Source organism: Nestor notabilis, unplaced genomic scaffold (genome assembly GCF_000696875.1).
Source record: "Nestor notabilis isolate BGI_N333 unplaced genomic scaffold, ASM69687v1 scaffold26193, whole genome shotgun sequence".
Classification (NCBI taxonomy): Eukaryota; Metazoa; Chordata; class Aves; order Psittaciformes; family Psittacidae; genus Nestor; species Nestor notabilis.
The window spans coordinates 1,512-12,063 of NW_009923708.1; the positions used below are offsets into that span (position 1 = coordinate 1,512).

General features: G+C 56.1%; 1 protein-coding gene across 1 annotated transcript in view; it reads left to right on the forward strand.

Annotated features, from left to right (window-relative positions):
* Nucleotides 1–3,708: 3,708 nt before the first annotated feature.
* LOC104403979 (serine/arginine repetitive matrix protein 3-like) overlaps nt 3,709–10,552 on the forward strand; it is a gene marked incomplete at its 3' end in the record, with an annotated part of 9,759 nt that continues 2,915 nt past the window's right edge. Inside the window, exons 1-2 of the mRNA XM_010012293.1 lie at nt 3,709–3,932; nt 7,028–7,129. Of these exons, the coding sequence (XP_010010595.1) occupies nt 3,709–3,932; nt 7,028–7,129 (326 nt within the window). The remainder of the gene's footprint in view (nt 3,933–7,027; nt 7,130–10,552) is intronic.

Below are 10,552 nucleotides of genomic sequence, written 5' to 3' on the forward strand. Positions count from 1 at the left end.
AGGGCCCCGCGGCGGCGGGGGGCGGGGGTGAGGGGCAGCTGCCTCCAGCACAGCCCCATGCCTGGGGTGCTGCGGGCATGGTCAGGGAGCTGAGTGAGCGGTGCCCATGGGGGATTTGAGCAGAGGCAGCTGGGTTTGGTTTTGGGCTGGGAAATGAAAGGGTAAAGGCAGTCTGGTGGAATAACACTCTTTTTTTTTTGCTTGTTTTCCCTGTTTTCTTCTTTCCTTTCGGGCTGGAGCTCCACAACCCCTGTGCTTCCCATCAAAGCCCAGGCTGGGATATGGGGACAGCCACATCCCAGGGACACCCCCCAGGGGTCCCAGCCCATAGAGATGGAGCTTGGTTCAAACCTTGGCTGGATACCAGCAGTCCCAAAGCCTGGCAGGATGGTGAGGCTGGGCCCGGCACCCCCCCCAGTGTGTCAGGGGCACAGTGCTGTGTGTCTGTCCTTCTGCCTGTCCCAGCTTCCATGGGCTGCCAATGCTGGTGCCCGGGTGCGGAGGACCCTGGGTGCTGTTCAGCGTGGCTGGGAAGGGAGGTATGGGATGGATAGAGGAGGAGGAGGAGGATGGAGAATAGGGATGATGATGATGGAGGACTGAGGGTGAAGAAGGATGAGGGATGAGGTTGGAGATGGAGGATGGATATACATATGAAGGATGGATACGGAGGATGCGGATGAGAATGATGATGGGGATGGAGGATGGGGAAGGAGCAGCTCTGAACATTTCCAAAAGCTCTAATCCAGGCAGCAGAAAGCACCTATGAGCTGAAAAGCTGTTTTGACCTCCCCAAGCCCCAGAGTGGTATGTGGAGTGCCAGCAGGGATCGGGATCCCAAAGCACATGGGTGAATGGCTTGGCAAAATGGAAAGAGAGGGATTTGCTCGGGAGTTTCCCCAGCAGCTTCAGCCCACGGGTTTGAGCCCTTTTGGGGGGCACTAAGGGGATTTGGGTTGTGGGGGCGAATGCCAGTGACTGCCCCTGGCCGCATCCTGCAGCCTGGGTTTGGTGCTGGGGTGAGGTGGCAGGGCTGGGCCGATGGATGCAGGTTGTGGTGGTGATGGCCACCCTGTGTCCCCAAGCTGTCCCTTGGTGCAGAGCATCATTGGGGGTCTCCTTTGGGGGCAGAGAAGGCACAGAGTCATCCTGGGGCACTGGGCACCCGGTGCTGTGTCCCCGTTGTGACCAGAGAGGTAGGACCAGCTCCTTTTTCCACTCAGGGCTTTGCTCTTTGTAGCTGGAGGGGGTTTGAGGGTGGGTTTCCTCCTCCTTTGTCTTCCTGCTCGTGCTGTGGCTGAGGCAGGGCCTCTGGAATCAGCTCTCCCTGTGGATATTGCTCACGGCTGAAGAGACACTGGGATGCAGTGTGGTGTCCATCCCCGGCTGCAGCGGGATAGCTCCAGCTGCATCCTTTTTATGGATACAGGGAGCATTTCCCAGTGGGATCCGAGTGCCTCCTGTGCCATGCAGGTACCCATTGATCTGCCAGTTGATCTCACATGCTCCTCCATCCACCTGCCCAGCTGTATATCCCACATGCTCTCAAGGCTTTGCAGCAATGAATTTACCCACTGCCAGGCTCAGGATAATATTACTTCCCGCTGGGGAAAAGCAAGCAGAGGCTGCTGTGGAAAGCATCCTTTCCTTCCTCCTCTCCTCCCCTGAGCCCTTCAGTGGATAGATGTTTCCCAGGGGGAGCTTCCCCCATTCCCTTCCTGGTTTTTGGCTTCATGCCCTGGTGAAAGAGGAAGAGGAGACCTTAAGCCATGTTATTCTGCAGCATCTCTCCTGTCTCTGGACCAGAGCAGCTCCTCTCTGTGGGGCGACACAGGGCTTGAAATGTGGGTGCTGCCCCATTGCTGCAGGCAATGGAGCACTGAGGGACACTCTGGTTACTCCAATGGGGCCGAGCATCCCCGGGATGCAGTGTCCCACCGGCACTGTGTCCCGCTGCCCGCTTCTCCGTGCCAATGTGGGAATAAAGGGCTGCTGGCTCCTCTGCACAGCAATCACAGGGAGAAAAGGGAAGAATAAAGGCTTGTAATTAAGCACTCAGCTGCTGTCCTCCCCGGGCAGGCTCGTCAGCAGATAGATGAGTGCGTGGGACAGGCAGTGGCAGTGGGGAAGCCGGGGATGTCCCTTGGGATGCCATGGGGCGGGAGATGCCTTCCCGCCCGGCTGGACTCGTGGGGAGGGAGCTGAGGCTTTTTCTCCTCTCAAACAGCAGAGAAACATCCTCAAAGCATCTCATGGCGATCTGCTCTGTCCCACCTGGCCGTGGGAAGCTCTGACCCTCCCGGTGTCCCTCTGGAATGGTGTAGCAGGAGTAACAAGCCCTCCCTGGGCTCAGAATGGTGCGGATCAGTCCATGGTCTGTCTGTCCCGCCTTCACAGCCATGCTCGGCTCTGGAATCCCTCTTTTCCCAGGCCAGCTTTCAGCCCCATCCTTGGGCAGCATGTCAGACATCCCGGGCATCTCAGGCAAGGCTTAGCTGCTTCCCACATAGGAAACAACATGCAGGCAACATGAATCCTTGGAAAAGCCTTTCCAGCAGGATCCCTGGGGTGGAAACACCTCAGAGAAGTGGCTGCTGGCAGAAGGTGTGTCTCTGAGCCCAAACCCAGGTTGGAGAGTTCTCTGCTTTCACCCTGTTTCTCTTTGTGTAGTACTTAGCAGGAGATGCAATTGTGGGAGCCCCTGGTAGAGCCCACCCCGGCTGCTGCTGGTCATTAAGGCAGCGCATCTCCATTGGGAGCATCCCATGCTGGGGATGAGAGGGACAGTGCTTTGTGCAGGGAAGCTGGGGCATTGCAGCGTGGGGAGGCTGAGGAATGAGTGCTTACATGCGTGGTGATGGCCTGAGGTTGCTGAGGCAGCATTGTCTGGTTGGTCCAGGGAATGTGGGAGCATCTCCTCCCGCAGGCTCAGAGCATCACCCAGAGCCTCAGTGCTGCTCAGAACAGTTGTCCTTTTCCGAGAGGTTATTTTGGGAGCCAAGTGAGGAGCAAGGAGGAGGCAGGGAGGCGTGAATGTGGAAAAGCAGGAGTCAGTGGGATGTCTCACCTCCCCTTGCAGCCAGCACTGGGTGCCAGAGGGTGCCAGGCCATTGCCAGAGGGCATCTGCAGGCACTTGGTGGCTGGGGCAGACATCAGGATGGACCACAACTGCATCCACAGTAACCAGTGCAGCTGGGGGATGCGAGGGGATATCTGATCTTTGGTTTCCATCCCCTTGCTGGATGGGGACAGTGCCTGGGGGTGTCTTCAGAGGGCTGTGAGGATGGATGCCTGCCCCTGCTCCACACCACACTGCCTGACAGTGGAGTCCATGGGGCTTGGAGGGACCCTGCCTGCCTGTCCTGCTGCTACCCGATGGCTCTGGGTGCTGCAGACCCACGCTCTGCCATGCTTCCCCTGGTATGAGGCTGGCACAGAGCATCCTTCTTCCCTTCCCATGGTGATGGGAATAGCCCCATTTTCTTTGCAGGTAGGGGGCAGGAAAGGCTCTTCAAGAAGACCCACATCTCTCCATTGCTGTCTCCATCATCCTGGTGTGCCCACACCTCTTTTGGGACAAACTTTGCCTTCTGGCCCTGGCAAGGTCCTCGTACCATCATGGGTTGAGAGGGAAACCGAGGCAGGGACTGACCCGTGGCTGTTTCTGTCCCTGCAGGCACTGCTGGTGACGAGGCCACCACACCAGCATGGCTCTCTACAACAACGGGGCCGACGTGCCTTCACCCCAGGAAGCTTCCAATGGCTTCTCACAGCCTGGAGCCTCGGGAACGTGGCACAAGGGTGAGGAGGAGGTGCGCCTGGTGGAGCCCAGCCTGGTGAAGAAGGCTCATCGGGAGATCCTGGACCATGAGCGCAAGCGGCGCGTGGAGCTCAAGTGCATGGAGCTGCAGGAGATGATGGAGGAGCAGGGGTGAGTGACGGGGGATTGGGGCTGGGCTGGAGGTGGACCCCATGGCTTGGGATTCATTCATGGCACCTTGTTCTCCCCCCTTTTCCTCTCTAAATCAATGCCTTGATATGGAGATGGCCCCAGTTCAAAGTGTAGAATCCTAGAATGACAGACTGGTTTGGGTTGGAAAGGACCTTAAGCTCATCCAGTTCCAACTCCCTGCCATGGGCAGGGACATCTCACACTAGACCATGTCACCCAAGGCTCCGTTAACAACAAGTAAATCCACTTCTGGGTGAATCAGACAGCTTTGGGGTGCGTTGGTGGGTTGGTTGTGAAGCTAAATGCCTCCAAGAGATGCAGACCTGGGAGTGCGTCCACACACAGGTTGGAGGCTCCCTCTGGCTCCTCCAGCTGGAAATCTGGGCTTCCAGCTCGTTGTCCTGGGAAAGCCAAGGCAGGAAGGAGGACCAAGCTGCTTGTGGTCCTGCAAGCCATCAGTGCCACCCAAACCCATACCCTGCGTGCTTGGGGTAGGAGATCTGTGTCTTGTGCTGAGGACATGAGGGAGAGCTGGGGTTCAGTGTCTGGTGAGGCTGTTCTGGTGCTTCAGTTTGTCCTGCCTTCCTTCTCTCCCCCTTCCTCTCCATGGGGAAGCAAAGGGCTGGCGGAAAACCCATAGGGCTGGAGTGCATCCCTGCCTCAGTAGGCAGAAGGGAATGGGGGCTGCCCCAGAGCTCCAGCACCAGCCCAACAGCCTGATCCCCCCCCGACAGCTCACTCAAACCTGATGGATGGAGGAAATTCTTCGGCACACACAGGCTGGTATCAGCTGGGGAGAAAGAAAATGGATTGAGGCAAAGCTTCGCCAAGGCTTTCATTAAGAGCACAAGCATGACCTAGAATTAAATTGTCTCACACAGGCTGGAATAATGATGGTGCCTAATTTGTCGTTATGGAAATAAATAAGGCTGACCTGGCACTTTGGGGAGCCTCCTGATGGGTTCCCGTGCCCTACTAGGGATCTTACTACTGGTAGTATCATCAGTGCGATGGATAATAGCAATGCTGCACCCGCTATTGTTGTTATTGCTATAATTGCCTTTGCTGTTATTAAGGCTATTAATAACAGTGATGACGATGATACGCTGAAATGATAATATAATTACACTAATAATCTTGGTCAACCTGCTTAATCCTCCTCCTGCTCTTCCCCTCCAGGCAGGGGCTCTCTGGGGGGGTTACATGGAAGCACTTTGCACCCCTGAGGTTTCTACCAGGGCTGGGAGCTGCATCCTGGCCATGGCCTCAGGGGAGTCACCGGCAAGGGATGAGCCGGTGTGACAGCAGAGCTTTAGCAGGGATTTAAGCACCCCCGTGTTTCCATACATGCGGATGGCTCCTCCTGCTCACTCCAGGCTCCCTGCGCCGCTATTCCCTGCCTGCAGGCTGGCTTCTTGTCCGGAATTCAAGTGTCAGCGATTTTTCTTCCTTTCCCAACCCCGTTTCATGTGTTAAATGCCAACACAAACCCCCTCCAACGGGGTTATAAGCAGCGCCGGGGGCTTGTAGGAGCAAAGGGGCTGGTGCTCCTGCCTCCAACCCAGCATGACTGGCTGCAGGGCGGTCCTCGCCTTGGCCTTGTCCCCTGCAGGTTTGCTAACAGCTGTGGTGGCCCATCTGTCACCTCCTGTTTGGCCTCGTGTCCCCTCTCCAAGAGCATTGGCTGCATTTGTAATGTGCTGCAGCAATGCTCATCTTCCCGGGCAGACATCTTCCTGCTGCTGCTGCTGCTGCGGCTGGCTCATGTCCATGGGATGGACAGGGATGGTGGCTCTTGTCACTTTGCCCATCTGGGTGCACTGCTGTTGATGGTACAGTGCAGGGCAGCATATAGGGGTGCTGCCCTGGTTTTCGGGTCCCCTTTGCATGTGCAGGCAGGGTGCAAGGTGAGGGGAAGCAGCCTCGGTGCCCTCCTGCACTCAGTCCTGCCTGGCTGGGGAATTAATGAGCCCTTCAGTGCAAATGAGCTTGTTAATATTAATTGCCCTGTCCTTGCTGTTACCTCCATGGGCACTGCCAGGGGGGTGCTGCCACATGCCTCTCTGCACCCATGGCACTGTGAGGGGCATCACTATCCCTCATGGGCTTTGTGAGGTGCCAGCATCGGGGGCCACAGGGCTTGGCCAGGCTGTGGCACCCACTTTTCTGCCCTCATCAGCAGTGATGCTGATGGGACATGATAGTGAGGATTGGCCATGAGCACTGCCTGTAGATGATGAGGACAGGCCACACAGAGCCTGACCGACCCCTTCCCTCCCAGGGGGTGCCATGGAGTCCCTCTCTCTTTACCCTGTCCACAGGGATGATGCTGAGTGCACCGTGGGTCCTGTTGGGATGCTGGTTAAGGGGGATGCTCGGGTGCCCTTGTGCCGCTGCGGGATGCGGCACAGCACTGCCCGCCCAGGACTGTCACTGCTCCCTCCTGGGGACACCTCGGGGATGGCTGGGTGCCGTGCTTTGCCGTGGCTGCTTTCAGATGCCAGGGACAAAGTGATTAGTGCCTGTCGTTAATAACCCTGCAGTGGCCTGAGTCAGCGGTTGGTGTTAGTGCAGAGCTGGCTCGGCTGCCAGGGACGAGCAAAGGAGGCTTGTGATGGGATGCAGGCACCAGCAGGGAGCTCTGGCATCACTGGAGCTGCTGGGGATGTGCCCCAAAGCCTGGGGCACTGGTGGAGAACGGAAACCTCATGGTCATCCTCTTCTTTTACCCCTTCCTGATGTCCCTTCCTCTGCCAAGCACTGCTGGGAGGAGAAGGCAGGAGAGGGGAGGGGGACATGGGTTAGTGGTGGGCTTGGCAGTGCTGGGGGAATGGTTGGACTTGATGATCTTAAAGGTCTTTTCCAACCTGGTTGATGCTATGATTCTATGGAGCGTGGTGGCAGGGGACCAAGCAGAGGGACCTGCTCTCCTCCAGGCCCTGATGACTGTCACCATGAGACCTCTCCTTCTGACCAGCCACATGTCGCTCCCAAAGGTATAGAGGTCCTGAGCAGGTCCCTGGGGAGCCCATGCTCTGACCACTGCAGCTCTGACCATGTCTTTGCCCATCCAGGTACTCCGAAGAGGAGATCCGGCAGAAAGTGGGGACCTTTCGGCAGATGCTGATGGAGAAGGAAGGCGTCCTCACCAGGGAGGACCAGCACGGGCGCCAAATGTAAGTGAGGCAGCTCCAAGCTGGCCAGTCGGTGTGTCCTTCCCATCCTGCATCCCAAAGAGGCACATCCCAGGTTGCCTCCAGGCATCGATGGGTGGATTGATACAGAGAGGGTATATATAGGGATGGTTGGATAGATTGATGGACATAGAGAGGGTATATAGGGATCGATGGATGGTTGGATGGATGGATGGATGGATGGATGGATAGATCCTTTCCAACCTTAACTATTCTATGAGTCTATAATTCTAGGATGGATGGATGGATGATAGGTTGGTTGGTTGATTGGTTGGTTGATTGGATGATTGATTGGATGGTTGGTTGATTTGATGTTTGGTTGGCTGGTCAGCTGGTTGGTTGGAGGCAGGTTTTGTCTCTCTGAGGCAGTATCCTACCTCTGGAGAGGTTAGAGATTGTCCTGCACTGGTCTTTTGGAGTACACAAGCTGTGTGGAGATCTCAGAGCAGCTTCCAGTATCTGAAGGGGGTCTGTAAGGACACTGGAGAGGGACTCTTCATTAGGGACTGCAGTGGTAGGACAAGAGGTAACGGGTTCAAGCTTAAACAAGGGAAGTTTAGGTTAGATATAAGGAAGAAGTTCTTTACAGTGAGGGTGGTGGAATGGGTTGACCAAGGAAGTTGTGAATGCTCCATCCCTGGCAGTGTTCAAGGCCAGGTTGGACAGAGCCTTGGATGACACTGTTTAGTGCAAGGTGTCCCTGCCCATGGCAGGGGGCTGAAACTAGATGCTTTTAAGGCCCTTTCCAACCCAACCCATTCTGTGATTCGATGATTCTCTGCTATACAGAGGCCAGCATTGCAATGCTCCTTTCCCAGATGATGAAACTGAAGTGCAGAAGGTCTCAGTGCTTGGCCCACCCCACCAGCCAGTGGCAGAGGCCAAGCTGCAGGGTTGCTGTGCCTCACCTCTGCCTGGTCCTGCCTCTTTGGGTGACTTCTCCTGCTCTCCCCGTGGCTGAAACCACAGCTTCTGCCTCCAGCCAGCCGAGGGCACCAGTTTCCAGGCCTTGCTCTTAACTCCATAGTGCGGAACAGTCCTCCTGTCTCTGGATGTGAGGCTGGAGTAACTCAGCTCAGCTGGCGATGGTTCACCGGGCTGGGTGCTGCTCTGTAACCCTAGAAATATTAGTGTTAGCAATAATAATCATTATTGATTATAATAATCATCATTAATAACAGTAATAATCATTGTTGATTATAATAATAATCATTAATAGCAGTAATAATTTCCATTGCAAGGGGCCCAGACTGGATAGGCTGGGCTTGAGCCTGCTTCTCACCTAGAGCCTGTGTCTCTGTCAGGCTGGTGTGACCCCAAGAAGCCTCATGGAAGGAGCTTCTCAAGAGGCTACTGCCCCATTCCTCTGTCTCTTAACTGCTCCTCACATCGCCTCTGGGTGCTGCTCTGCCCCGGGGGGCTCGAGGCTCAGGTTAGGTGTCCAAAGCAGCTCATCTCCCACTGGGGATGTGCCTCTCACTGCTCCTGGCCCATGCAGGGCTCTCCCCAGCCTCACGAGGGTCCTCCCTGTGCTCGATGGTGATTTATCTGCACGATGGTTAATGGCCCAGGCAGCGCGGCTGGCCCGGCACACACCATCCATCAGCCTGGAAACCAGGTCACTTGGGACAGGAATAGATGCTGCAGGTTCACTGAATATTAATGCTTCATTAGGGGCAGGAAATCAGGGCAAGGGGGGAGGCAGGGAAGCCATGGTGGAAGGGAAAGCCTTCCTCCCTCTGCTCCACCAGCACCCAGGCAGGAAGGGACATCCCTGGCCTGGGATGGGACACATCTGGATGGTGCTGGGACAGATGCATTCAGGGTCTTCCTCCAAGCAGGAAAAAAGCAAGGCATGGGGAAAACCAACCTGCCTGGGTCATGGAGCATCAAGCCTGAGGTGTTAACAAGTGGCCTTTGCCTGTGGGGGCATCAGTCATCACCAGGGCATCTTCCTGGCCAGGCTCATTAGGGCTGGTGCTGTAACGAGCACACAGGGAAGCCAAAGGTGGGTTAAGGTTATCCAGGCAGCCCTAGCTGTCACCTCTGTGGGCTTGCTTTTGTGAAAGGAAGGGTAATCATTAAAGATTAGCCCAAGGGCTATAAATAATAGTGCTGAGCTGGAAGGAGCAGCCTCAGAGCAAAGGATTGCTTGGGGGAGAGTGAAGCTGGAGGCGCTTGGAGGCTGGTAGGAGCTGAGTCCAAAAGATGTGGCTGTATCAAACAGCAGCAATCTGAGCTGCTGAAGTCCCTATCAAGGGCTGTCCTGAGTACAAAAGGTTGAAGAGGTTGGACAAGGGAGTTAAATAAACCTTAAATAAAGAGCCCCAACCCTTGTATTGGCTGGGAGTGTACGCAGCAAAGCATCTCATGTGCTGGTCCTGCTCCAGTGCCTCTGTGGATGTTGACAGCTCAGTCGTTGGCTGCTGGGACCATGACTCTGAACCAGCTGGTCCTGTTTCAAACAGCCCAGCATCATCTGCAACCTCCCCAGGGGAAACTGAGGCACCGAGCAGGGCTGTGACCACCTGAGTCCTTGGCTTGCTCCGTGCACTCTTCCAGCTCCCGTCTCTGTATGTGCACAGCCTGGTCCCCAAGGAATAGCTGCTTGATGGACAGGCTGGTGGGATTGCAAGCAAACACGAGCGGGGACGGATAATTGGGGCAGCACAAGCGTGTCTTGAGCCGCTGAGCACAGCTAATGGGTGAGATGCTGGCAGCAGGCTCAGGCGTGGAGCTCTGCCTGCTCGCAGAGCGGAGTCCAACTGGGAATTATCCCTGCTCCCTTCTCCCTTTTCTCCCACTTCCCATGGTTGGGTGAGTGGCTGAAAGGCTGTTCCTGCCCTCGGGGCACGGCCAAAGCAGGAGTCACTTGGAGAGGACCCAGAACACCACGGCCGAGGCAGAGAAGGGAGCCTGACACCCGCTTGAGCGATCATCTGTGGTCAGGAGGAGGATGATTCGCTTGTAGTTCTGATCTAAACCATTTTTAATTGGGTTCAAGAGCCCAGGGCCTGCCTTTGGCCAGGGATGCCAATGTGCTGCTCTCAGATCTGCTGTCTGGGGCTGGGAGCATCCCTGTACTCAGCCATAGACACTGGCCAGGCTGCCATGGGACCAGTGCCCCGGGGCTGCCCCTATCCACCAGCATTCCCTGCCATACACCTCCAGGCTGAGAAGGATAGAGGAGCCTGGATTGGTTTCCAAGGGCAAATCTCCCTTGGGAAGCAAGCGCCTGGGCTGGTGTGATGCCAGCACCCTCCAAGGCATCCGTTATGATTCCCTCCAGGGCACTTGGATGGCCACATCCTGGGTGAGATGTCCTACAGCCCCCCGGAACAGGAACAAACAAGATGGTTTGGTGGGGTTTGATGCTGCTCCTGGGGCTGATGGCAGAGGAGGACC